Consider the following 26,672-nt stretch of genomic DNA (forward strand, 5'->3'; position numbering starts at 1 on the left):
GCAGCAAGATGCCCACATGGCCACTCAGCAATATTTGCAGCAGAGGAGACTCCCCTCAGCCAGGGATGTGTCCGAAACAAACCGATTCTCTGATTCATTCTAGCTTTTCCTAGCGTGTGTGAATATCGTCTGGTTCTTAACCTAAATGTTTCCATATGGTAGAATAACCAACATTACTCTAGCTGCACTGACTGTGTACCAATCCTCCCTCTTCTTTGCTTACTGGAAGGTGAATGGGCTTGTAGCTGGTGACACCTGTGTTTATTCTTACTTAAGAAAATAAAGGTCCTAAAGTTGGTTGATTTATACCCCCAGGAAATTTAGAAGTCTGCATTTATTTGGCTTGAGATAAAGGCGAAGTTTACTGTTGTCCGTTCTTCGGTGTCTTAGACTCTGCACATGTGTCTCAGTCCCAGGATTTGCCCGTGAAGAGTCATAGCTGCTTCAGAGCACGTCTGACACAGTGGCATCACGGTGCAAGTGCGCTCATTCTCTGGAGGGTTAGTCCCACCACACTCCTCTCACCATTCAGCTGTGGTTGTTTGTTTGTTTGTTTGCTGCAGATGGGAGCAGACGGCACGGATGGAGGTGCTTCAGGAAACCAGAATCCTCGAAAACTTGTCAGCTTTACACTGTCAGGTAGGGACGTCTTGTCTCGAAGGGTCACGTCCAGTAGAATGTGTGCAGTGTCTAAGGTGTGGAAAGCCTTTTTGCAGCTTCTCCTGTAAGACACAGGACCCCTTTCTCTCTGTGTTGGGGACACTTGGACATTCAAGCACTTCTCCTGTAGTGAACTTAGATTATTGGTATAAAACCAGAACTTATTTCTTACATCAGAATTTCTGATGATAAAAACTATTACTGTGGGGACGGGTGGTAGTGCAGCGGGTTAAGCACACGTGGAGTGAAGCGCAAGGACTGGCATAAGGATCCCGGTTCGAGCCCCAGCTCCCCACCTGCAGGGGGAGTCACTTGACAGGCGGTGAAGCAGGTTTGCAGGTGTCTGTCCTTCTCTCCCCCTCTCTGTCTTCCCCCCCTCTCTATTTTTCTCTGTCCTATCCAACAATGACAGCAATAACAACAACAATAATAACAAAAATGAAAAAAAAAGGGCAACAAAAGGGAAAATAAATAAATAAATATACAAAATTATTACTGTATATGGTCATGAGGAACTGTATTACAATGTGTGATGATCCCACTGTAGAGCTTTGATTATTTAAAAATAATTTGTACTTATCTTGAGAGAGGGAGAATTTGGAGAATTAGGAGGAAAAAAACCCGACAAATATTTCTGTTTCTGTGAAAAAATACACGTAAAAATTGGAAAATGTACATGATAGTTTTTGATTTTCTGATAAGTAAAATACTTTAATTGTGTCTGTGTTTATAATCCAGTAAAAACACTGCTATTCAGATTGTGAGTTAATTTATCATTTGCTAAATTAATATAGTTAAAACCAGAAACTTAAAAAAAAAGTAAGAAATACCAGCTTGTCACTGGAGAGAAACATTTTTTTATATAACATCAGTTTATACAAAATGAGAAAATTACACAACAAGAACATTATGCACCTCAGTCTGTATGTACTAGCCACAATGTCAGATGTATTTCATTCTTAGGTCACTGTCAGTTTGAAAGCCACTAATTAAAAAGTTTAATTAGCAACTATAACATAAAGAGGAGACAGCATTTGGAAGGGACTTGAAAACAGCCAAGTATATTATAGCACATGCAAAATAAAGTTTCAACTTTTACTGCAAGATTTTATTTTTATTTTTCTATAGGTGCAGTGCTTCTAAAACTTAAATTAGGTTCATTTTTCTCTACTGCAAAGAAATGTCTCAAATGAAGACACATTTTTTTAATAAATTCTTTTTTTTAAAGATTTTCTTTATTTACCAATGAGAAAGATAGGAGGAGAAAGAAAAGGAGCCAGTCATCACTCTGGTCCATGTGCTGCCAGGGATTGAACTCAGGACCTCCTGCTTGAGTTGAATGCTCTATCCACTGCTCACCTCCCGGACCACTGGGAACCCGTTTTCTGGAGTGTGAATCCTACTCTCGAACACAGGCCTCTCATGCTACCCAGCTGTCACTCTGGGCACAGCTGGGCAGACGGGGCGGCCCCTGGCCCCGGCCTCCTAAGGCTCTAAGTCTCTTCCATGTTGTTTCTTCCTCCCTCAAGTGGGGCGACCGCTATGCGAGCTTTGCCGCTCTGCTTCTCTGAAGACGCTCAGAGGCCGTGACCTGGTGACGGTGTCTCGGGTCTGGCCCGTGTTGGGTTGAGTGCTCACACAGAGGCGTGGAGAAGGCCACCTTGCGTGGGCCCCAGACCCAGACTGGGCGGGTGTCTGGACTCTGTGCATCCCGGCCCTGGGGGTGGTGGCTTCAGAAATCCTTGGCTTATATCTCAGGAAAAAGTAGCCGGCCTCCATAGCCAAGAAGAATACCAGTCTGACCGCATCAGGGCTTCCTTTGTTGAGAAGTATGCCCCTTCCTGGTGATCTGCGTGATACACGCATGCCGGCATGGACAGCAGAGGTAGATCTTGGTGAAACTGCCGTAGGGGATGGACATCTGGCAGCTAAGAATCCAAAAACATTTTTTTCTTTTCTCTCTTTTATCTTTCTTTATTGCTGGCCAGGAACAGCCAGAAATCGAGAGGGGCGGGCTAGATAGAGAGGGAGAGAGACACAGAGAGAGACACCTGCAGCCCTGCTTCACCACTCACAAAGCTTCCCCCCCACAGGTGGGGATCAGGGGCTTGAACCTGGGTCCTTGTGCATTGTATCATGTGCCTTCAGCCAGCTGCGTCACCACCCGGCCCTGAGAACATTTTCCTTAAACATTGGAAATAAACATTGAAGTACAGCAAGTCCTGCAAATACAGCTTGTCCCAACTTCCCATCTCCATATCCCTGGTGGCCTCCAATCTGCAGTCTCTCTCATCTCCTCCAGTGTGATCAGGCGCCTGAAGGTGGTTCACAGAAAGGACTACAGTTATAAATCATGAGTGATTATATAGCGGTGATCCTAAAACACCGACTTGGTTATAATATATTGGTAGAGGGGTCAGAAGACGGCATACCTGTCTGAGCACACGGTACAGTGCGCAAGGAGCCACGCTCCAGTCTCTGCTTCCCACCTGCAGGTGTCTCTCTGTCGCTCTCCTGACCTCTCTCTTCCCTTCGACTCCTCTGTCTTTATCCAATAATCGATCGACCAACCTATAAATAAATAAAATAGTAAGATGCTGATGGAGAATGATAGCATTCACACTTTCTTTTGGGCACCTGCAGGTTTTCTGCTTCTGGCAATGTGTGACTGGGTAGAAACACAAATAATCTGACTGTAGAGGTAAAGTTAAAAATCTGTTTTGTTAGTATCTTACAGCTCCCCCAAATGTTAACATGCCATGCCTTTATGACTGAGTCCTTCTTTGAGTGTGGGTATGTATGGGAATAAAATAGATAAGAGATAAAAGAGAATCAAGAACAGAAATGAGTAACGGGGGCTGAATGATTACTGCACAGAATTGGTAGACTATCGCATTCACTGATGAAGACTTCTACGTGCAGTGCCTGTTGAGGGGAGTTTTGATTCTGGGTCAGGTAAAGTGCTTTTTGTTCAGAGGGATGTTTTGCATTAATGGCACAGCTCCGCGGGAGTTCCTGATGGTCGTTCTGTACATGCTACCCCTCATGTGATGCAGCCAGATACCTATTTGGAAGTTGTTTCAGTATCTAAACATTGTCATTCCTCTGTCTTTGAGTCCAAGATAAAAAGGCAGGAAAATAAATGTGTAAATTGCTTTTTTTTCGTAAAGCTATTTTATGCTACACAAAGCCAAGTGAAAGTATGTCACACTAGCAGATTGATAGTGAGATGGAAATGATGAATTAATAATGACGGTGTCATTTATGACGTGCTCGGGGAGTGAATTCTAGGCCTCTTAGTGCAGCTTCTCTGAAGTCTGTCTGGCTCTTCCTGTCCCCCCCCCCCACTGGCTTTCAGGTCAGACATCTCCTGTTTCATGCAGCATTCTTCACATAAGCTTCTTTTGGTTGAATTTTTTCATCTTTGCAGATATATTAAACTACTTCTCTCTGGTCTGTTTTCATGATATGTATCTAGGTCACAGCTTCATTTTTAAAAAAAAAACTTTAAAAAATATTCCCTTTTGTTGCCTTCGTTGTTTTTTTATTGTTGTGTTATTATTGTTGTTGTTGTTGGATAGGACAGAGAGAAATGGAGAGAGGAGGGGAAGACAGAGAGGGGGAGAGAAAGACAGACACCTGCAGACCTGCTTCACCGCCTGTGCAGCGACTCCCCTGCAGGTGGGGAGCCGGGGGCTCGCACCGGGATCCTGACGCCGGTCCCTGCGCTCTGCACAGACCCTTTCTGTTTACAGATTCTGTGTGATTATGGTTGTTATTAGTTGCTTGATCTATTCAGGGTATGTGCATCCTCCTGCCTCTCATGCTTTCCCCGTCTCCTCCTGTCCTCTCTCCTTCTTTAAAGACCTCAGGGCAGTTGGGCTAAAGAAAGGAATGTTCTTCAACCCCGACCCTTATCTGAAGATGTCCATCCAGCCAGGGAAGAAGAGCAGCTTCCCCACCTGCGCCCACCACGGGCAGGAGAGACGGTCCACTATCATCAGTAACACCACCAATCCCGTTTGGCACCGGGAGGTAAGGCGGCCTCCACGTTCTCTGCCTGACAGTGAGGAGTCGGCTGTCTGTTTCTTTCCTCTGTGAACCAGTGAGCTTACTGAGGGAGGCAAGATGGCTGACGCTTGGTCAGAAGAAGCTAGACATGTACACTTAGTTGTTGTCTTCTTCTTCTTCTTCTTCTTCTTCTTCTTCTTCTTCTTCTCCTCCTCCTCCTCCTCCTCCTCCTCCTCCTCCTTCTCCTCCTCCTCCTTCTCCTCCTCCTCCTCCTCTTCCTCCTCCTCCTCTTTCTCCTCCTCCTCCTCCTCTTTCTCCTCCTCCTCTTTCTCCTCCTCCTCCTCCTCTTTCTCCTCCTCCTCTTTCTCCTCCTCCTCCTCCTCTTTCTCCTCCTCCTCTTTCTCCTCCTCCTCCTCCTCTTTCTCCTCCTCCTCTTTCTCCTCCTCCTCCTCCTCTTTCTCCTCCTCCTCTTTCTCCTCCTCCTCCTCCTCTTTCTCCTCCTCTTCCTCCTCTTTCTCCTCCTCCTCCTCCTCCTTCTTCTTTGCTTCACGAAGAATGACAGGCAGAGAGAGAAAGAATCAAAGAATCAGATATCACTCTGGTACGTGAACTCGGGTCTTTATGCTTAGGAGTCCAATGCTTTATCCGCTGCACCACCTCCAGGACTACATTTAGTCTTAAGTGACGAGCTGTGTCTTCCTGGCCTCAGTTCTCGGGTGCTGAACAGAGCATGAGCTGTCCCTCCGTTTCTCCGGGGCACAGGGCACAGGGCACAGGGCACATCGCACATCGCCGTTCTGCTGCCTGAGGGGCTATGCCATCTGACTGAATGGTTTCCTAAGCACCAGTGAAAGCAGCAGATTGTGACAGTGGCGAGAAACACGTGCCCTGACTCAGGGGCCTGAAGTGACTGACGCTAGGCGGATACCAGGCGGGCAGTATTCAGACCGTGGAGTTACTGATAGATAGACAGTGTTATATAGATAATAGATAGACAGGGTGCTGTCAGGGGGAGAATGAAGTGACTGGATTCTAGAATGAAGTGGTTAGATTCTTTTTTTAATTCTTTTTTAAATTTTTTATCATCTTTATTTATTGGATAAAGACAGCCAGATATTGAGAGGGGAGGGGAAGATAGAGAGGGAGAGCGACACCTGCAGCCCCGCTTCACTACTCGCAAAGCTTTCCCCCTGCAGGTGGGGACCGGGGGCTTGAACCCAGTTCCCTGTGCCCTGTAACCTGTGCGCTCAGCCAGCTGCGCCCCCACCCAGTTCCAAAGTCTCTTTATTTTCCCCAAGCGGTGGTGAGCCACCGGCTTCTGGGGAGGACAGGCTTTGAACCTGAAGCCCTGTCTGCCTGCCTCAGAGTCCACAGGCAGAGCCATCACACCATCAGGCTAGATTCTTAACTCAGCACTTACTGTGAAGATTCCTTTGTCTTTGTAAATAAAAGTAATCTACATGAAGCTCTTTGAAAATGAGAAAACTCTTTATATACTCACTAACGCACAACTCGGTTTATTTCCTCAGCGACATTCTTTAACAAAACAACAGTGTGCTTAACTTCATGCTTTTTATGTCCCAGAAGATGACTCTGTACTTAAAAAAAAAATATTTAGGGAGTCGGGCGGTGTCGCAGTGGGTTAAGCGCACGTGGCGCAAAGCGCAGGGACCGGCGTAAGGATCCCGGTTCGAGCCCCCGGCTCCCCACCTGCAGGGGAGTCGCTTCACAGGCGGTGAAGCAGGTCTGCAGGTGTCTGTCTTTCTCTCCCCTCTCTCTCTGTCTTCCCCTCCTCTCTCCATTTCTCTCTGTCCTATCCAACAACAAAGCAACGTCAACAATGGCAATAATAACCGCAACGAGGCTGCAACAACTAGGGCAACAAAAAGGGGAAAAAAATGGCCTCCAGGAGCGGTGGATTCATGGTGCAGGCACCGAGCCCAGCAATAACCCTGGAGGAAAAAAAAAATGTATTTATTATTGGATTGAGACAGAAAGAAAGAGGGTTGGGGGAGATGGAGAGGGAGAGAGACAGAGAGACACCTGCAGCCTTGCTCCACCACTCGAGAAGCTTTCCCCCTGCAGGTGGGGACCAGGGGTTTGAACCCGGGTCCTTGCAGTCTGCAATGTGAGTGCTTAGCCAGGTGCACCACTGCCTGGCCCTGACCCTGTGTATTCTAACTTAGGTAATTTCCATTCAAACATTGCTTTATTTTGATGTTTATAAGGGAAACCACAGTATTTATTTTATAGATGCTTGTTTGTTTGTTTTTACCGGAGCACTGCTCAGTTCTGGCTGATGGTGGTGCGGGGGATTGAACCTGGGGCATTGAAACCTCAGGCATGAGTCTCTGCATAATCTTAATGCTATCTACCGCCGCCCTAGATGCTTCTGCCTTAAGCACTGAAGTGAAAGAACATTTTAGCCTATGTGGTGCAACTTTAAAGTTCCATGTGGTTAGAAATTAAAGTGCTGCTAATCAGATGCATTTGCTGTCCCTAAACTGTGCTGTAAGATAAATCTCTAAGAGATAGTCCACAGCAAGCACACTCCTAGTATCGGGCATGATTCAGGGCTTCACGGCAGCCTCCCAACTTGTTGCTCTCGGAGGCAGGTACCTGAAAAGCCTTCCTTGGCCACACAGCTCTCGAGCTGTTGCTTTTTGGTTTTCTGAGTGCTAGCAGTTTGGGCGAAATAAAGGCTTGTGCTGTAGACATTTCTCGCAGTGATCTTTGTACGTGGTTAGGATTTAAGAGCTCCCACTTTCCATATGAGTAAAATGCTATGACTTCATGTCTGCTCCTCTTTTGAATAAATGTTTTTACCTTTTTTTTTTATTTACAGAAATATTCCTTTTTTGCACTTCTTACTGATGTCTTAGAAATAGAAATTAAGGACAAGTTTGCCAAGAGCCGTCCCATCATCAAGCGTTTCCTGGGCAAACTAACCATCCCGGTGCAGAGGCTGCTGGAGAGACAGGCTATCGGGTAGGTCTCCCCCCTCGGAGCAAGTGAAATGACACTGAAATGACACTGTGTGGGCCTTTTCTCACTGGTGATAAGTGGTTGACGTGATCTGTTTTGATTTTTTAATGGATAGTATGTTACAAGATTGTAAGGTGACAACGCCTAGTTCCACACCCTACCCACCACCAGAGCTCTGTGTCCCCACCCTCCACCTCCCAAAGAAACTAAGCTCTCACAAGGCCTACAGTTACCTAGCTGTGATGTTTTTCTTTCTTTTGGCAAGTGGATGTGAACCATTTCTCTGGATTCCACATATGATGGGGGGGAAGGAACTTCCATTCATCTGCTTTTTCCTTCTACTTGGTTTTTTTTTTTTTTTTTTTTTTGCACCAGAGTTGTCATTGGGGCTCAGAGCTGGCACTACCTCTCCCAGCGACCCTGTCTTTTTTCCTTTCTTCCTTTCTTCCTTTCTTTCCTTCTTTCCTTCTTTCTTTCTTTTCTTCTTTATGGTTTTTATTAGATAGGATAGAGAGAAGTTGGGAGAGAATGGGGAAGTAGAGGGAGAGAAGGACACCTGCAGACCTGCTTTGCCTCTCATGAGGAGGACCCCCTGCAGGTGGGGAGCAGGGGGTCGAACCCAGGTCCTTGTACTTGCTAATATATGTATTTAACCAGGTTCACCACTGCCTGGCCAACTTTTTCTTCTACTTTTTACATTTTTATTTATATATTATTTGAAAGACTCAGAGAAATTGAGAGAGGAGGAGGAGATAGTGTGTGAGAGAGGCAGAGAGACACCTGCGGCCCTGCTTCACCGCTCACAAAGCTTTCCCCCTGCAGGTGGGAGCGGGGGGCTCGAACTCCAGTCCTTGTGCCCTGTAATGTGTGCGCTTAGCCAAGTGCGCCCCTCCTGGTGCCCTATAAATAGAAATTCCTTACGCTTCTTTCTAAAGATTCATTTCTCTGCTACACTAAATCAGTGTTATAAATATTCATCATCACTACCAAGATGTAACTTTGATTAAGGAGGAGGATATATACCTGGGAGGAGGGGGGCAGAAGGAGAGAGAGGGGGATTCCTCTGCTCTAGGGCTGGATATGCACAGACATGAGAGGAAGTAAGTGTGGAGGGCAGACCCTGTGACTTGCAGCTGGGCCGCCAGGTACGTGTGTCGGTGACAGAGGTGAGGCCCTGTGTGTCAGTGCTGTGAACCTGGTTGGTGACAGAGGTGAGGCCCTGTGTGTCAGTGCTGTGAACCTGGTTGGTGACAGAGGTGAGGTCCTGTGTGTCAGTGCTGGGAACCCTGGATGCTGACAGAGGTGAGGCCCTGTGTGTCAGTGCTGTGAACCTGGTCGGTGACAGAGGTGAGGTCCTGTGTGTCAGTGCTGGGAACCCTGGTTGGTGACAGAGGTGAGGCCCTGTGTGTCAGTGCTGTGAATCCTGGTTGGTGACAGAGGTGAGGTCCTGTGTCAGTGCTGTGAACCATGGTTGGTGACAGAGGTGAGGCCCTGTGAATCAGTGCTGTGAATCCTGGTTGGTGACAGAGGTGAGGTCCTGTTTGTCAGTGCTGTGAACCCTGGATGCTGACAGAGGTGAGGTCCTGTGTGTCAGTGCTGGGAACCCCGGTTGGTGACAGAGGTGAGGTCCTGTGTGTCAGTGCTGTGAACCCCGGATGCTGACAGAGGTGAGGTCCTGTGTGTCAGTGCTGTGAACCCCGGTTGGTGACAGAGGTGAGGTCCTGTGTGTCAGTGCTGGGAACCCTGGTTGGTGACAGAGGTGAGGTCTTGTGTGTCAGTGCTGTGAACCATGGTTGGTGACAGAGGTGAGGTCCTGTGTCAGTGCTGTGAACCCTGGTTGGTGACAGACAGAGGTGAGGTCCTGTTTGTCAGTGCTGTGAACCCTGGTTGGTGACAGAGGTGAGGTCCTGTGTCAGTGCTGTGAACCCTGGTTGGTGACAGACAGAGGTGAGGTCCTGTTTGTCAGTGCTGGGAACCCTGGTTGGTGACAGAGGTGAGGTCTTGTGTGTCAGTGCTGTGAACCCTGGATGCTGACAGAGGTGAGGTCCTGTGTGTCAGTGCTGGGAACCCTGGTTGGTGACAGACAGAGGTGAGGTCCTGTGTGTCAGTGCTGGGAACCCTGGTTGGTGACAGAGGTGAGGTCCTGTGTGTCAGTGCTGTGAACCCTGGTTGGTGACAGACAGAGGTGAGGTCCTGTGTGTCAGTGCTGGGAACCCTGGTTGGTGACAGAGGTGAGGTCCTGTGTCAGTGCTGGGAACCCTGGCAGCAGTGCAGAGGGTAGGAGGCTGCCAGCTGAGACACGTCACAGTCCCTGCACGGCAGCCTCTGCTCTGTAGCAGCATTTAGTATAACTGTGGTTGGTGTCTTGGACAGGGCTTCTGTGTCCCTTTCCAGAAAGCAGACAGACAGACAGACTTGAGATACGGGTGTAGGAGTTGTGAGGCTGTATCGCGAGCCTGTGCTCCCGAAAGCGGCGTGAGTGACAGGCTCCCCGTGAAGCCATTTCCTGGCGTGGCCGGAGCCAGATCTCGCTGGGGTCTAGCCCCGTGTCGCCGCGTCATTGTCTGTGAACATGTGACGTAACTGCTCCGACGTCACTTCTTCCTCTGGGAAACAAAGCTGCCACCAACCACATAGGTCAGTCAGCCCAGAGAATTAAAAACAAACACACGCACACACGCTGACACGTGCATCTGGGGGAACAAAGCATTCCGATCACTGATCAAGAACAGCACGTCAGATGCAGGGAGCGACCAGGCAGCAGCAGCCATGCCCTACACACCTGAGGCCAGGCCATCCTGGTCTCTCACACAGCACAAAGGAGAATAAAAACGCAAAGTTTTTTTTTTAGAAGAGTTAGTTTTAAGACAGAGGAAACAAGACATTCCAGAGTCATCTAGGGAAGCGAGAGGTAAAGGAAACCCCATGCCTTATGGAATCTTGCTGACCAGGAAGGGAGAGCACACAGTCACCTGCTCTGGGGCAGGGGGCAGGGGGGGTGGGGACGCCTGGAGCAGAGGAGAGCTTGTGCCCACTTGTCAGTGACGGCTCTGTAACCATTAACACCTCCCATCAAGGCATAAAAACAGACGGTAAGTCAAGTCTGAAGAGGAAAGAAATGCCTGCGTGGCCCACTGCGGGCTTGGCGGAGGGGCTGGGCGGCGGTCCGGTGCTGCGGACACTTCCCAGTTGCCAGCAGAGGGCAGCGCGGAGCAGAGACGGCTGACTCCGTGCCAGGGTGAAGATCAGGGAAGCTCACAGTGGAAGCCGTCCGCCTAGCAGGCAACGAAGCCAAGCGTCTGCTGCCTGTTACCCGGCACTGCAGAAACGCCGTCTCCTGGGACCGGGGCTAAGCTGCGGCTGGAACGGGGCAGTTAGTCTAGGTCGCCCCCGCCCGTCTGCAGGGTCTGCACAAGGTACCCTGTGGGGCTCTGGAGCTTCCGCAGCCGTGGGCAGACTCACTGCCAAGCCGCCAGCCGCCAGCCGCGTCCCGGGGGCCAGCCTCACCTTCCTCTCCTGGGTGCAGGAGCCGCGCTCGGAGTCCCCTCCCCTCTCGCACAGCTGGCGCCGCGGCCTGGGCGGTCTTTGCCCCTGCCCCTCTCGCTCCCAGCCCCTAGAACGGCACGGTGCCACCCTGCCCCAGCCCGAGACAGCCCTCACCTGTGTGACTCCTCCTAGAAACAGCTGCACGGGGGCCAGGCGGTGGCACACCTACCTGGTTGAGTACCCACATCGCACTGTGCAAGGACCAGGGTTCAAGCCCCTGGTCCCCACCTGCAGGGGGGAAGCTTCATGAGAGGTGAAGCAGGGCTGCGGGTGTCTCTCTCCCTCTCTACTCCCCTCCCCTCTTAATTTCTCTCTGTCTCTGTCCAATAATAAATAAGTAAAAATTTGAGAGCTGTTTTCACCTAAATGTCTAAAATGTTAGTCCTTTCCCAGTGTGGTCACCTCCTAAACGCCCTTTCCCTAATCACCTGTGGCTGCCACAGCAGAGAGGTGTAGAGGAAAGCGGATGGGCATGGGGCTCAGCAGGCAGAGTGCAGGACTTCCATGTGTCCGGGGCCCGGGGTCTGCTCCTCTGCACCACAACAAGACTGCATTTCCGGGCCGGGTGGTGGCGCGCCTGGCTGAGAGCACATGCCACAGCGCACAAGGGCCCGGCTTTGAGCCCCCAGCCCCCACCTGCAGGGGGAAGCTTTCAAGTGCTGAAGCAGGACTGCAGGGGTCTCTAAGTCTCTCTCACACACTGTCTCCCCCTCCTCTCAATTTCTGGCTGTCTCTATGCAATAAATAAGGATAATTTTAAAAAAATTTAAAAAAGACTGCATTTTCTGTTCTACTTAAAATTTTCCTTTTTGATATTTCTCTCAAATTTTTGATTATCTTTATTAATTGGACCAGGGACTTGAACCCACATCCTTGCGCACTGTGGCGCTCAAGCAGTCGCGTTGTGTGCTTTGTGAGCCGCCAGCCGCCCTGCCGGTCCTCCCTGTAGGAACATCTTCTTTGACCGGGCAGGGTGGCTGCGGGAGGAGTTGGATGGGCCCCACCCGCCAGCCGAGGGTCCGAGCGCCCGTCTCCTCCCGCAGGGACCAGATGCTCAGCTACAACCTCGGCAGGAGGCTTCCCGCCGACCACGTGAGCGGGTGTCTGCAGTTCAGAGTCGAGGTCACGTCTTCTGTGCACGAAGGTGAGACACCCATGTCAGCCCGTCCAGCGAGACGCCCCGTTGTCTGTTGCAGCTGAGTGGAACTGAGCTTGTGTCCCGCCTGTCTGAGCACACCATAGGGCCGAGCTTGTGTCCCGTCTGTCTGAGCACACCGTAGGGCCGAGCTTGTGTCCCGCCTGTCTGAGCACACCGTAGGGCCGAGCTTGTGTCCCGCCTGTTTGAGCACACCGTAGGGCCGAGCTTGTGTCCCGCCTGTCTGAGCACACCGTAGGCCGCTGCGACGGCTCTCTAAGCAGATCCAGAGCCTGCTTCCTAAGGAGGAAGCACCTGAGTGCTCACCTGCAGTGTCGGCCCAGCTGTGCAGCCGCTCGCTGAGCCGAGCCGAGCTGAGCTGAGCCGTCTGCCGCGTGTGGGCATCTGAGCGGGCACATGGCGCTGTACGCAGACCGTGCCGAGTAGCTGGATTCTTGGCACTTATTCCTGGCTGAAAAAAAGAAAGGGGTGGGTGGTGGTGCATCTGGTTAAGTGCACACACTGCAGTGCAAGGCCCCAGGTTTGAGCCCCCAGCTCCCCATCTGCAGGGGGAAAGCTTTGCGAGTGGTGAAGCAGGGCGGCGGGTGTCTCTCTCCCTCCAGCTATCCCTTCCCTCTCAATTCTGAAGGTCCCTATCCAGTAGATAAATACAATCAAAATTACAAGAAGACGTTTATTTATTGTGAGAACTTTGTATTTTTTTTAGTTTTCTTCTATTTTATTTGGTAGGACAGAGGGAAATTGAGAGGGAGGGCGGACAAAGAGGAGAGATACAGAGACACCCGCAGCCCTGCCTCACCGCTCATGAAGCTTCCCTTCTGCAGGTGGGGAGCGGGGGCTTGAACCCGCGTCCCTGTGCATGGTGATTCCGTGTGCTTACCCGGGGCACCGCGCCAGGCCCGCATCACCCTGCTTTTATAACGCTGCTCTCCCCCTAGATGCCTCTCCCGAAGCCGTGGGCACGATCCTCGGCGCCGGTGTCATGAACGGAGACCCGGGGAGCCCCTCCGACGAGGAGGATTTGCCAGGGGGCCACCCCGACGGGCCAGTGTCTGAGGACGGGATGCCCAGGCGCTCCATTCGGACGAGCGCCACCCTGGAGACGGACTCTGCGGACTGGGCGTCCGTGTCCTCGCGGGCCTCGCCCCCCCGGGGCCGGCAGGCCTCCCTCAACGACTACCTGGACGCCCTGGGGCACCCCTCGGCCTGCCCCTGCCCGGAGAGGCCCGCGGGCACATCCCCCAAGCTCCGGAGCAGCTTCCCCACGGACACCAGGCTCAGCGCCATGCTGCACATCGACTCGGACGAGGAGGACCACGCGGGGCGGCCGGACGAGGACGAGGGGCTGGTGATGCCCCGCAGGGCGTCGAGGACCCACGACTGGGGCCCGGCCCCTCAGAGGAAGCCGGAGAACTGCCCGGCGGAGGCGGAGGAGGGCTCCAGGGACGAGGCCGCCGCCCCCTGTGAGGAGAAGCCAGCAGCCCTGCCTGGGCCCGGCCCGAGCTGGGAAGGAGACAGCTTCCCAGGCCCAGGGGCCCCGTCTGACACCGACACGTCAGGAGGGAGTGGGAGGGCCGCCTGCGAGACCGAGTCCCCAGACCGGGGCTCCTCAGAGACGGAGCCCAGCGAGGCGGGCAGGACGGAGAGCCCCAGCGAGGCCGGCACCGGGCCCGAGGGCGAGAGTGACCCGGACGGGGCCCACGGCTCCTGCCAGGACAGCGCGGCCGCCCGGCCGTCCTCCCTGGAGAGCGCCCGCCTGTCCCACACGCCGGACCACGAGGGAGCCTGTGCGGGGGAGCCCATGGGCCGTGGTGCCCGCACGCCCAGTCCTCTGCCCCCGGTGCGGGTGCCCAGTGCAGAGGACGAAGGGCCTGGGGCGCACCAGGCCGCTCTTCCGGAGTCGGAGCGGGAGATGGAGCCAGAGATGGAGCCAGAGATGGAGCCAGAGACAGAGCGGGAGATGGAGCCGGAAACGGAGCAGGAGATGGAGCCGGAGATGGAGCGGGAGATGGAGCCAGAGCCGGAGACGGAGCGGGAGACGGAGCCGGAGATGGAGCGGGAGATGGAGCTGGAGATGGAGCAGGAGCCGGAGACAGAGCGGGAGATGGAGCCGGAGATGGAGCCGGAGATGGAGCCAGAGCCGGAGATGGAGCGGGAGCGGGAGCCGGAGCCTGAGCCCCAGCCTGAGCCCCAGCCCGAGCCTGGTGAGGTCTGGCAGAGGAGGGGCAACCTGGAGGGAGCGGCAGCTGCGGCCTCAGACCAGCCCCCAGAAGAGGAGGCCTGTGCGGGGGGCGCGGGGCAGGAGGAAGGCGCCACTGGAGGTAGGACGCGCGGGAGGCAGCGGCTCCGCCATGCGGTCCTCTCCTCAGCCTGCATGATCTTCGGGCGTGATGACCTGAATTTTTTTTTTAAGATTTTGTTTATTTTGTTTATTTATTTATTCCCTTTTGTTGCCCTTGTTGTTTTATTGTTGTAGTTATTAGTGTTGTCATTGTTGTTGGATAGGACAGAGAGAAATGGAGAGAGGAGGGGAAGACAGAGGGGGGAGAGAAAGACAGACACCTGCAGACCTGCTTCACCGCCTGCGAAGCGACTCCCCTGCAGGTGGGGAGCCGGGATCTTCACTCTGGTCCCTGCGCTTTGCGCCACCTGTGCTTAACCCGCTGCGCCACCGCCCGACTCCCGACCTGAAATGTTCACCTAGAGGTTGAATAGTTGTTTGGGTCAATGGGTTTTCTTGCCACCACGTCTCTTGTCTGGTTACTGCTGGAGCCCATCCTCACAGGTGTGAGCCGGACTCTCAGTGGGGTTTCACAGGGGCCGGGCCTCAGACTGGCGTGAGGAGTCACTGGTGGGGTTTGGGTTTACGAAGCTTCAGTGCTGAAGATCCGCAGGGCCTGTCAAAAACAACCCAAGTCTGTCCATACGCATAACCTGTAGCAGGAGGGAGGAACCTGCTTTGCAAGGCCTGGGCCTGCAGTGCTTCTCCAGGCTGCACCTGGGTGGCGCCACGCGGCCTGGCACAGGGAGAATAAACCGGCGTCGAGGTGCAGATCCGCTCGGGAGATTTGCGGGGTCTCAGGGAAGGTGACTTAGCGGAGCGCTGTCTTTAGCGTGTTGTACTGTGAGCGTGTCAGAAGTCTGAGGAGATGCCGTGCGCACCGAGAGCTCTGCTCAGAAAGAGGGACGATCGTCTTACTTTGTCCTGAAGTTTTTCTAACGAGGATGATGTTTTCCGGGTGTGTTTCCTTAACTTTTGGTTTCCATATGTCCCGTGCCTTAGGTCACGATCGGAGCAAAGACAGGAAAGAAGGAACATCTCGTTCATGACCCTTCTTTTGTTTCTGGGTCCAGAGTGGGAGATGAGACTGAGGAGGGAAGAGGGAGCAGCCTCGGGATGTGGGGCTTCTTGTCCCCAGGACTGTCTTGATAGTGACGGGTGACTTGTCGCTTTCAACCCTAGGCTCCCAAGCCAACGGCCACCAGCCGCTGCGTTCGCTGCCTTCCGTGCGCCAGGATGTCAGCCGGTACCAGAGGGTGGATGAAGCTCTCCCACCAGGTGAGGGCCAGTTAGCAGCGGGCTCCTCCTCTGACCGGAGTGCGGGGACCACACGAAGACCCTCCCCAAGGGGCCCGCGAGACGGGCGTCCGATCCCAGCAGGGAAAGCCTTGCGGGATGCCGCCTGCCATGGCCGCTGGTGCGGTTCTGCCAAGCACAAGGGCAGCGGGGCGGGCGAGTGAGTGCCAAGCTGCTGCTGAAAGGAATGGCGCGGGGTGGGCGGAGAAGCTCCCGCTTGAGCGCAACGGTTCTGGAGCACAGGGACCAGCGCGAGGACCCAGGTTCAAACCCCCAGCTCCCCACCCGCAGGGAGGATGCTTCATAAGCGGTGAGGTCTGCAGGTGTCTCTCTTTATCTCTCCCTCTCTATCTCTCACACCTCTCTCAGTTTCTCTCTGTCCTGTCCAATGAAATTGGAAAAAATTGCCTCCAGGAGCAGTGGATTCATAGTGCTGACACTGAGCCAGCAATAACCCTGAAGGCATAAAAAAAAAGAAAAGAAAAGAAATACTGTAGCCAGGGAAGAAGGAGACACATCTGTTTGGGGTGGTTCGGTGTTAGTGGAATTCACCAGCTCGAGCGTGGCAGCAGTTGTGACTTCTGGGATTATTTCTCAGCTCAGTCTCCACGTTGCTTCACCTGCTCCTATTCCCAGACTACATCATCTGATTTAACCAGTCACTTCCCAGCTTCTGCTAGTTTGCCATCCCCATCGCTAGCTAGTTCCTAGTATTCCTCTTCTTACTGACAACTTTGCACTGTCTCCGGCCATGCGTCTGATGTACAGTGGTGGCATTCAGTTTTCAGCTTTGCTTTCTGTCTTCACACACATCTCCCCAGAGGCTGAGCTGAGGGGCGACAGTTGTAAGGCTAACAATTAGCTATACTATAATATAGTTAGTTATAATAACAGCTCAAACTTACTTAGAGCTTTACTGTCTGCGAAGCACTTTCACATGTAACAGTTCTGTGAGGTAGACCCTTTGGGGTTTATCTGTGACTTCTAGATGGAAAGGAATTGGCTAATCTAGCTCATTTTTGGATAATTAAATTGAGCCTCAGATAAGGAAGACATTGTTTCAGATTCCATACTAGTAAGTGTAAGACAGACTGCCTTACATTCCTTCTTTATCAGGCATTCACATCAAGATTAGAAGGGAAAGATTTTTGTGTGGGCAGATAAATAGAAATTTTATTATTATTATTATTATTATTATTATTATTATTATTATTGATTTAATAATGACTGACAAGACTGGAGGACAAAAGGGGGACAATTCCACACAGTTACCACCCCCAGAATTCCATGTCCCATCCCCTTCATTGGAAGCTTCCCTATACTCTGCTCTCTGAGAGTATGGACCCAGGGTCATTATGGGGAGCAGAAGGTGGGAGTTGTGGCTTCTGTCATTGCTTCTCCGCTGGACATGGGTGTTGGCAGGTGGATCCACACCCCCAGCCTGTGTCTGTCTGTCCTAGTGGGGCAGGGCTCTGGGGAGGGGAGGCTCCAGGACACATGGGCGAGGGCGTCTGCCCAGGGAGGTCAGGATGGTGTCATGGCAGCATCTGCCACTTAGTGGCTGAAAGGCAGTAAGATGTAAAGCAGGAAAAATTGTTTAGTACTCAGGAAACTAAAGGTAGGAATATGGCAGATGAGATCTGGGGGTCTCCCTTTTGGATAAAAGCTAGGCAAACTATTTTAGGTATGTTCCAAGTCACTTTACTAGTCTTTGCCTGAGCCTGGCAGCTAAGATGCAGGTGGACCCCAAGAATTGTCTGGGAAGATAGTGTCAGAGTTGGAAAAAGGACTAGGAAGTTGGATCTGGGCACAGAGTAGCTGCCAAATATTGGAAAAGTGTATAAATATTGTTGACTGTGAACCCCATCGATTTGGTCTGGGGCCCATATTCAGCACAGGAGCCTGCGTGACCTCTGCATCCCTGCAGGTCCGAGCTCACACTCTGTGGCCGCAGCCAGGAACATTCTGAAGTCCTTCAAGTCTGGCCGGTGTCTGTGGTTCCTTAGGTGTGGCTTGCTGTCTACCAGCTGCAGACAGCACCTTGAATCACAGGACTTGGGGTTTCACAGAAACTTTGTCGTATTGTGGTATTTGTGAGGCCAGGAAGGCGTGTGTGCAAGAGAGATGGAGATAGATAGATAGATAGCTAGATAGATAGGTAGATAGATAGATAGCTAGATAGATAGGTAGATAGATAGATAGGTAGATAGGTAGATAGATAGATAGGTAGATAGATAGATAGAAGGATGGGGGGAGCTCTGCTTTCTTCTAGCTGGTTAAGCTTATTTAGCAGGATCTTGGGGGATGGAGGGTGACATTTAAATGTGAGCGCAGTGGTCAGTATAAGGACTTTGTCGTGACCCGGTTAGGTTCGCGGTCCCATGTCCATACCAGACTCAGAAGCAGAGCCAGCTCAGCTTGGGTTGCTAACACCAGCACCTGGGGGGGGGGGGTTTGAGCCTACCTTTTGGATACGCTTTCCTTGTTCTTTCTATGGTGTTGCCGTCACTGTGGTTATTGTTACCATTACCTTTTCCTCACCTTGTGAAATGCTTGTGCCCAGGGGCCAGATGGTGGCACCACCCTGTTAAGCACACATAGTACTAAGTGCAAGGACCTACAAAGATCCAGGTTTGAGCTCCCCATTACCCCCTGCAGGGGTGCCACAGGTCTGCAGGCAGTGAGTCTGCCTTTTTTTTCCCCTCTCTATCTGCCCCTCCTCTCTCAATTTCTCTCTGTCCTATCCAATAAAATGGGAAAGAATGGCCTCCAGGAGCCATGGATTGGTAGTGCTGGTACCGAGCCCCAGTGCTAACACTGGAGGCAAATTTAAATTAAATTAAATTATGAAGAAAAGAAAATACTTGTGCCCTGATGTACAGTGAGGAAACCATTGGACACACTACAATTTCTCACTGCGGATGTACAGACACACTCTCGGGGCTTGGGCCTTGTGGCTGGTGTGAGAGCAGCCGCTTGCTTCACCCCTTGCCGTGCAGACTTGTCTTGCTGCTTCTTGCAGCCTCACTCTTGTGTCAGAGCCAGGAGCGGATCTTGGCTTCACTCTGGAGATGGCCGACCTGCCAATCTTACTTCCCAACAAGCTTACTCTTGCGTTAGGTCGGGAACTTCAGGCTGTTACCCGTGGACCCTCCAGCTAGTCACTGGTTGAGAGACGTGCTAATGATCCTTAGGAAAGAAGGAAGCTGCCGGCCCTGGAGGTGGCATGGTGCAGTTGAGAGCCTTCGGGGAAGCAGCCTGAAGCTGAGTTAGCCTCAGGGGCTTGAGAACTTGCTGTATCTCCGTCTGTGGTCTGTGGAGACTGACGGTGCTTGCAGCTACAGGCCGTTTGTGCTGGATGCCCCGGACTGTTATCAGCAGGATAGATGTTGGTCATTTTAGCATTTAGATGTGTGGACAAAGAGTGGTCAGCGTGGCCTCGTCTGAAAAACTCTTCTATTTTTCTCTTCTTAGTTCCAGTGTGATTGTAACTTAACCCACTGCCACACTCCAGACACTAGGCAGTTGTTGGATAAGCGGTCTGCCTGCACCGTGTGGTTCTGTGGGCTCTGGAGTGTCCCTGGGCTGTTGCCACATTGCTGGGATTGATGTATTACTTCCATGTTGGGATCAAATGGGAATGGGCAGGCCTGGAAAATACAAGGGAACATTTATCATTTTTGTGGCTGTACACTTCTGTTACACTTCTTTAATTTCTTTGAAATGAATATCTAAGACAAAGCACATACTCTGAAAGTCTCTCCAAGTTCCTGCTCTATTTGAGATGAGAAACTGGAGCTTAAAGGTTAGTTTTGAGAAAAGATTTGATACTGTTAATCTAAAAAACATCTTCCTAACGACTGAAAGTTAAGATAGGTGGAACTATGCTGTGAGGTTGTTTCTGTCATCTCTGGAGCTTCACTGCTCCAGACAGAAACAGACAGACAGAGGGAAAGATAGCACAGCGCCCAAGCCGCCTCCAGTTTGCTGTGGCCTGGGCTCGTACCCAATCCAGGAGAGTTGTCTTGCCAGCCAGTTACTGGGTTATTTTTTAGCTTTTTATCTTCATGTGAGACACACCCATGCATGCACACACTGAGAAAGGAGCTCGTTTATCCTGGTGAGTTCCCCCAAACTGTGCCCACGTGTTCAGTACACGTTAGCACCAAAGCTTTTATGCCCCCTGCCAGTCACGCTTCCTGCTCTTCAAGGGCAAGTTACTCCTCATTCTAAAATCGTGGAGAAGTTTAACTTACATCCGCCCTTCATCCAAATGGCATTATTTTCCTGAGTATCAGAGTCATGAAAAACAGTCTGAGGCCGGGCGTGCACCTGGTTTAGTGCACACATCAGCATGTCCAAGGACCTCGGGTTTAAGCCCTCGGTCCCCACCTGCAGAGGGAAAGCTTTGTGAGTGGTGAAGCTGGGCTTCAGGTCTCTCTCTATCTTCCCTCCATTTCCTCACACAGACTCACTCACACACACTCAGACGCATGCACTCATATACACACTCACACACACACACACACTCACACACTCACAAACACACACACTCACACACACACACACACACTCACACACACTCACACACACTCACACACACTCACACACACACTCACACTCACACACGTACACACACTCACACACACTCTCACATTCACACACACACTCACACACACACTCACACACACACACACACTCACACACACTCACACACTCACACTCACACACACACTCACATACACACTCACACACACATTCAAACACACACTCACACACACTCATACACACACTCACACACACAGACACACACTCAAAGACACACACACTCACACACACACACTCACACACTCAAAGACACACACACACACTCAAACACACACACACTCTCACACACACACACTAACACACTCACACACTCACACACACACACTCAAACACACACACACTCACACACACACACACACACACACACACACACACACTGCTCTCAGCCTTGCTGTGATCACTGATCACACCCCCACATTCACGTGTGGCAAAGCAGAGGGGTGCTCAGATGGCCACCTTGTCGTCCTTTCTGTCTGTCCGCACGTTAGCGGGAGAGAGCTTGGGGTGCAGCAAGGACAAAGGAGGCCGGAGCCACACCTCAAAGGCACCCCATGGCGGTGCCTCCCTGCCTCCCTGTAGAGGAGTGCGGGCCACACCTGAGAGCCACCCCAGGCTCCTGCCCTCAGCCTGCAGGAAGGTGCTGTGACTCAGTGCCAAGCCAGCCCCAGGCCTCGCCCACCTGAGAAGCCGCTACTCTCTGCGGGGACTCTGCAGCTCCCTCAGACAGCCTGCCATGCACCCCGTGCCCTGTGTTCTCAGACAGCCCTTAGTGGGGGATGGGAGAGGGAGCCTGCATCTCCATGCTCGGGACCCAGATTTGAGACCCGAGTCCCACCCAGGAAGTGCTACAGTAGTGGAGGAAGCTGAGGTACTGTGATCTCTCCCTCTCTCTCCCTCTCCCTCCTTCTCTCTCCTCCCCATCTGCATGTAAAAATCTCCCAGAGCTGTGCAGTCACACAGGAGCAAGGCCCCAGTTCCACCAAAGACAAATAAATGATAAAAAGAGAGCAATGCTTGGGCCTCGTTGCTTTAGCCCCGTTTGCTCAGCTGCATCCCTGTGTTGTCCTCTGACTGAGGTGATCTTGACCTTCGTGGAGCGTGGGCACAAGCCGCCCCTTTGTGGCCTGGTGCCTCGCGCTGGTCCCGTCAGGACACACGCACGCGCTGTGTAAGGCACGGCCGGGAGTACGTTTGGAGCCACGCCTGCAGACCACGTTTCCTGGGGTGAATTCTTCACTTGGTCAAGGAAAACATTTCATCTTGGAAGATTTATTTATTTTTCACTTTCTTTTGTCTGAAAATGTAAAGTATGCAATGATCTGTTTTCTTTTTTTGCCGCAACTGCCTGCAAACTTGGGGCCCAATTTAGTTATAACCTTATCTGGGGAGCTTGGCAGCGTCTCCTTCTGCTTCCTTGAGTTGGTTTCTGTCCTGTTTCTTATCCCTAAGTGACCTCTTCCACATATTTTAAGTTGAAAGTCACTGTAAACTTTCTCGGGGGAAGTAATAGCCACTGGTTTTCTGCATATTGGATGGGACGTGTAGCAAATGCTCTGTTTATTCTGGTTCTGATGACAGATGTGATGGGAATGTGGTCTCAGAACCCCTGAGATGGGCAGAGTGTGAGGAGTGGAAGGCAGGAGGGGCAGGTCGGGGGATCGGGACTTGGCTCTGAGTTGCTTTGCTGTATTTCCTGAGCCAGAGGTTTGGAGAGACCCTCTTGCCGGGGCCGGGGCTTTGCCCAAAGCATTCAGATGTGCCGGCCCACTCACTGCCAGGGGCATGCAGTTGCTTATCTGATTTGGGCCTTTGTCTCAGCCCGGCTTCTTTTCTCTTGCTACATGTCACCCGTTTCAGTGTGCTGTGACCAGGAGAACGACATCCTTGCAGCCCTGCTGGGGCAGCCCTCAGGGATAGCCCTCAAGATAGGCTGCCCTCTGGGACCCAGCTTGCAGACTCTACCTCTAGCAAGTGATTTGGGATACTTGGTCTACCTGCCTGTCATCTGTTACACAGAGAGCCCTTCTACATGTTGATCACGCTGCCTTCTCAGAAAAGTCGTGACCTATTTTTCTATGCAAGAATGCATCACGGCTTTTCCAACAGCCCAATATATAAGTATAAATACATATAAATTCATCCAAGAGCCTCTTTCTTTGCCATTTTAGGTAACTTTTTAATTATCTGTCTTTATTGGATAGAGACATCCAGAAAACAAGAGAGAAAGGGGAGACAGAGAGGGAGAGAGAGACAGAGAGACACCTGCAGCCCTGCTTCACCACTCAGTGAAGCTTCTCCCCTACAGGTGGGGACTGGGGGCTTGAACCTGATTCCTTGCTCATTGCGTCATGTGAGCTCAACCAGGTGCACCACCACCCGGCTCCTAAGAGAGTCTTTCTTCAGCTGCTCCTCTCTCCCCGCCCTTTGCTCGAACACCTGTCTCCATCTCTTTCTCCCGTCATCCCTGCTGTAAAGTTGTCTCTTATCTCTGTGACCTGTGTTTCTGGGTCTGCCCTTCTGCTTTTAAAGATGCATGCGGAAGTCTCCTGCTCTGAGTACCCCTTCTAGGCTAGGAGGTTCCGTGTGGGGCAGAAAGAAGCATCAGAACCAATCTGGGTGGGGATAGTTGAAGCCACAGGAGTCCAGCGACGTTTTACTTCCGCTTTCAAAGTCCCGGGGTTCAGATGTGGGGGAGGGCCACTGTGGGGGCATCTGGGAGAGCATGCCCTCTGGACCTGTGGCCATAATCACGTAGGACGTGCTTACTGACCAGTCTCAGCGGATTCTGCGAGGGTCCGGGGGCAGGGGCTAGGGGGCCCAGTCTCAGCGGATTCTGCGAGGGTCTGGGGGCAGGGGCTAGGGGGGCCCAGTCTCAGTGGATTCTGCGAGGGTTTGGGGGCGGGGGCTAGGGGGGCCCAGTCTCAGCGGATTCTGTGAGGGTCTGGGGGCAGGGGCTAGGGGGCCCAGTCTCAGTGGATTCTGCGAGGGTCTGGGGGCAGGGGCAGGGGCTGGGGGCCCAGTCTCAGCGGATTCTTCGAGGGTCTGGGGGCAGGGGCTAGGGGGGTCCAGTCTCAGTGGATTCTGCGAGGGTCCGGGGGCAGGGGCTAGGGGGCCCAGTCTCAGCGGATTTTGCGAGGGTCTGGGGGCAGGGGCTAGGGGGGCCCAGTCTCAGCGGATTCTTCGAGGGTCCGGGGGCAGGGGCAGGGGCTAGGGGGCCCAGTCTCAGCGGATTCTTCGAGGGTCCGGGGGCAAGGGCAGGGGCTAGGGGGCCCAGTCTCAGCGGATTCTTCGAGGGTCTGGGGGCAGGGGCTAGGGGGGTCCAGTCTCAGCGGATTCTGCGAGGGTCTGGGGGCAGTGGCGGGGGCTGGGGGCCCAGTCTCAGCGGATTTTGCGAGGGTCTGGGGGCAGGGGCTAGGAGATCCCAGTCTCAGCGGATTCTGCGAGGGTTTGGGGGCAGGGGCTAGGGGGCCCAGTCTCAGCGGATTCTGTGAGGGTCCGGGGGCAAGGGCAGGGGCTAGGGGGCCCAGTCTCAGCGGATTCTGCGAGGGTCTGGGGACAGGGGCTGGGGCGCCCAGTCTCAGTGGATTCTGCGAGGGTTTGGGGGCGGGGGCTGGGGGGGCCCAGTCTCAGCAGATTCTGCGAGGGTCTGGGGGCAGGGGCTAGGGCGGCCCAGTCTCAGCGGATTCTTCGAGGGTCTGGGGGCAGGGGCTAGGGGGGCCCAGTCTCAGCGGATTCTGTGAGGGTCTGGGGGCAGGGGCTAGGGGGGCCCAGTCTCAGCGGATTCTGTGAGGGTCCGGGGGCAGGGGCAGGGGGCCCAGTATCAGCGGATTCTTTGAGGGTCTGGGGGCAGGGGCTAGGGGGTCCCAGTCTCAGCGGATTCTGCAAGGGTCTGGGGGCTAGGGGGGCCCAGACTCAGCGAATTTTCTGCGAGGGTCTGGGGGCGGGGGCTGGGGGTTGCTGGCTTATGCTGGAAGACGGGTGCCCTCAGCCCCAGATTGGTGCATCCGCCAGTGAGCGAGATCACATGCCACATGCTGCGGCACGGCCTGGCCCAGCCCGGCGCCTCCTCCTGACTCCTCTCTGCCCGCTGCCGTTTAGACTGGGAGGCTCGCATCGACAGCCATGGCAGGGTCTTCTACGTGGATCATGTCAACAGAACCACGACGTGGCAGCGGCCCACGGCTCCCCCCGCCCCGCAGGTGCTGCAGCGGTCCAACTCCATTCAGCAGATGGAGCAGCTGAACCGGCGGTGAGCATGAGCACGTCTGCTGTGGCTCTTGGCGCTTGGGCTGGTTTCGGTGTGGAGCAAACAGAAAACACGGCCGTCTCTTCCGTCTCCCCGTGTCCTGTCATTACGCCGTGGCCATTACCTCTTTTCGCCTGTTGGCTTTGTTGAAGTTCTGTGGTTGAAGAGAATTTCTTCTTCATTGAAGTTCTCTTGTTTATCTTTATTTATTTTTATTAGCTTTATTTACTTACTAGATAGACAGAGTCAGAAATTGAGAGGGAAGAGGTGATAGGGAGAGACAGAGACCCCTGCAGCCCTGCTTCACCACTTGTGAAGCTTTCCCCTTGCAGCTGGGAACCAGTGGCTTGAATCCGGGTCCTTGCGCACTGTAACATGTGCGCTCAACCAGGTGTGCCACCACCCGGCCCCGAAGTTCTCTTGTTTAAAACAAAACAGAAAGTTCACCCACAAAATTTGGAAACTTCAGGGGAACTCGGTAATGACAAGCCCTTGAGACAACCCCATTCACTGAATTTTACTGAAGGCTGAGCAGATCTTTTTAAATTTGATGTCAAGTAACTCAGAGAATCTCTAGAATCTTCATTTGCGGTGAATGTTTAATTAATTGTTAACAGAACACAAAGCTAGTCTTTAACAAGTTTGAAATCTAATTTTCTTTGGCCATGGCCTTTTTTTTTAACGTCTTATTGACTTGTTAGGGAAAACGTAGCACAAAGAGTGGACTAGAGAAACGCAGCTACACAGTTACTAACTCAACGGAAGGCCCCGGAGACCAGGGAGTCGCAGAAGCTGCGGCCCTGTGAAGACTTTCGCTTCCCCCGGGACATCTGGGTCCCTCGTTTCAGAGTCTGCTGTAATGTAACTTTGGGATCATACTTTTAGGTATCAGAGTATTCGCAGAACCATGACTAATGAAAGGCCTGAGGAAAACGCCAGTGCTATCGATGGGGCAGGGGACGAAGCGGACTTTCACCAAGCGAGTGCAGGTAAGAGAGAGCCCTTTCTGCTCCCAGAGGGATACAGACCAGGACAGCTCCCAGGGGAGTGGAAGGGAGGGGAGGGGATGCAGGGTGCAGGTGCTGGGAACTGTGTGGTGTTGCACCCCTCTTAGCCTATGGTTTTTGTCAGTGTTTCCTTTTTATAAATAAAAACTTAAAAAAAAAGAGCCCTTTCTATAATCTCAGAAAAGTAGAAAACAAATTAACAACAAAGGCTTCTAGGCAGTGAGGCTCAGTAAGGTTGGGTAATGCAACTCAAGATGCAGAATTCTCTAGAAAGTTCTTTGTACTGCTCAACATTGAATAGTACTAAAACAACAACACAAAACCCAAATAAAATATCAATCACTGTAGTCTCTGGAGCGTGTGGTAGTGCAAAGAGAATGAATGTGACTTAAAATAACTGAAACTGCATGAAAATGCTTCTGCGAGCTAGGAATAGTCAACACCTCAGTGTCACTAGGAAGAGTCAGTTTCATGGATAGACTGATGGCAAAGGAAATGGCTTGAGGGATAAACTCGTAGCGAATGTTCTAGATGTCCTTGGGTTCTCCTACAATGTTGATGGGAGAGAGTGTGCGTGTCCCTGGTGTGTGAGATTTCCTGAAAGCCTGTGCCGTCTGCCCATCTAGATTTCCGACGGGACCAGGTCCTGCCCCACTCTACCTCCAGATCCAGGCTCACCTTGCTGCTACAGTCTCCTCCTGTCAAGTTCCTCATCAGCCCAGAGTTCTTCACCGTGCTGCATTCTAACCCTGTGAGTATCAGAGCTGAGCACGTGTGGCGGGCAAGTGCCAGGCCAGCAGTTACCCTGGCACTTCACGTGTACACACACGCACGCACGCACGCACACGCGCACACACACCCACACACACACAGGCC

At 52.4% G+C, this 26,672-nt stretch overlaps 1 protein-coding gene across 10 annotated transcripts in view; it reads left to right on the forward strand.

The window, feature by feature from the left end:
• The window catches only part of HECW2 (HECT, C2 and WW domain containing E3 ubiquitin protein ligase 2), a 297,990-nt gene that overhangs the window by 160,760 nt on the left and 110,558 nt on the right, over nt 1-26,672 (forward strand). For all 10 annotated transcript variants that reach the window (XR_009545901.1, XR_009545902.1, XM_060177545.1 and 7 more), the window contains 9 exons: nt 564-639; nt 4,526-4,695; nt 7,517-7,659; nt 12,246-12,346; nt 13,297-14,679; nt 15,822-15,917; nt 24,642-24,792; nt 25,675-25,778; nt 26,423-26,547. Coding sequence is in view for 8 of the 10 variants with exons in the window: in XM_060177545.1 (XP_060033528.1) it covers nt 564-639; nt 4,526-4,695; nt 7,517-7,659; nt 12,246-12,346; nt 13,297-14,679; nt 15,822-15,917; nt 24,642-24,792; nt 25,675-25,778; nt 26,423-26,547 (2,349 nt within the window). In the remaining 2 variants the exon portion in view is untranslated. The remainder of the gene's footprint in view (nt 1-563; nt 640-4,525; nt 4,696-7,516; nt 7,660-12,245; nt 12,347-13,296; nt 14,680-15,821; nt 15,918-24,641; nt 24,793-25,674; nt 25,779-26,422; nt 26,548-26,672) is intronic.

Source organism: Erinaceus europaeus, chromosome 18, assembly GCF_950295315.1.
Source record: "Erinaceus europaeus chromosome 18, mEriEur2.1, whole genome shotgun sequence".
NCBI lineage: Eukaryota > Metazoa > Chordata > Mammalia > Eulipotyphla > Erinaceidae > Erinaceus > Erinaceus europaeus.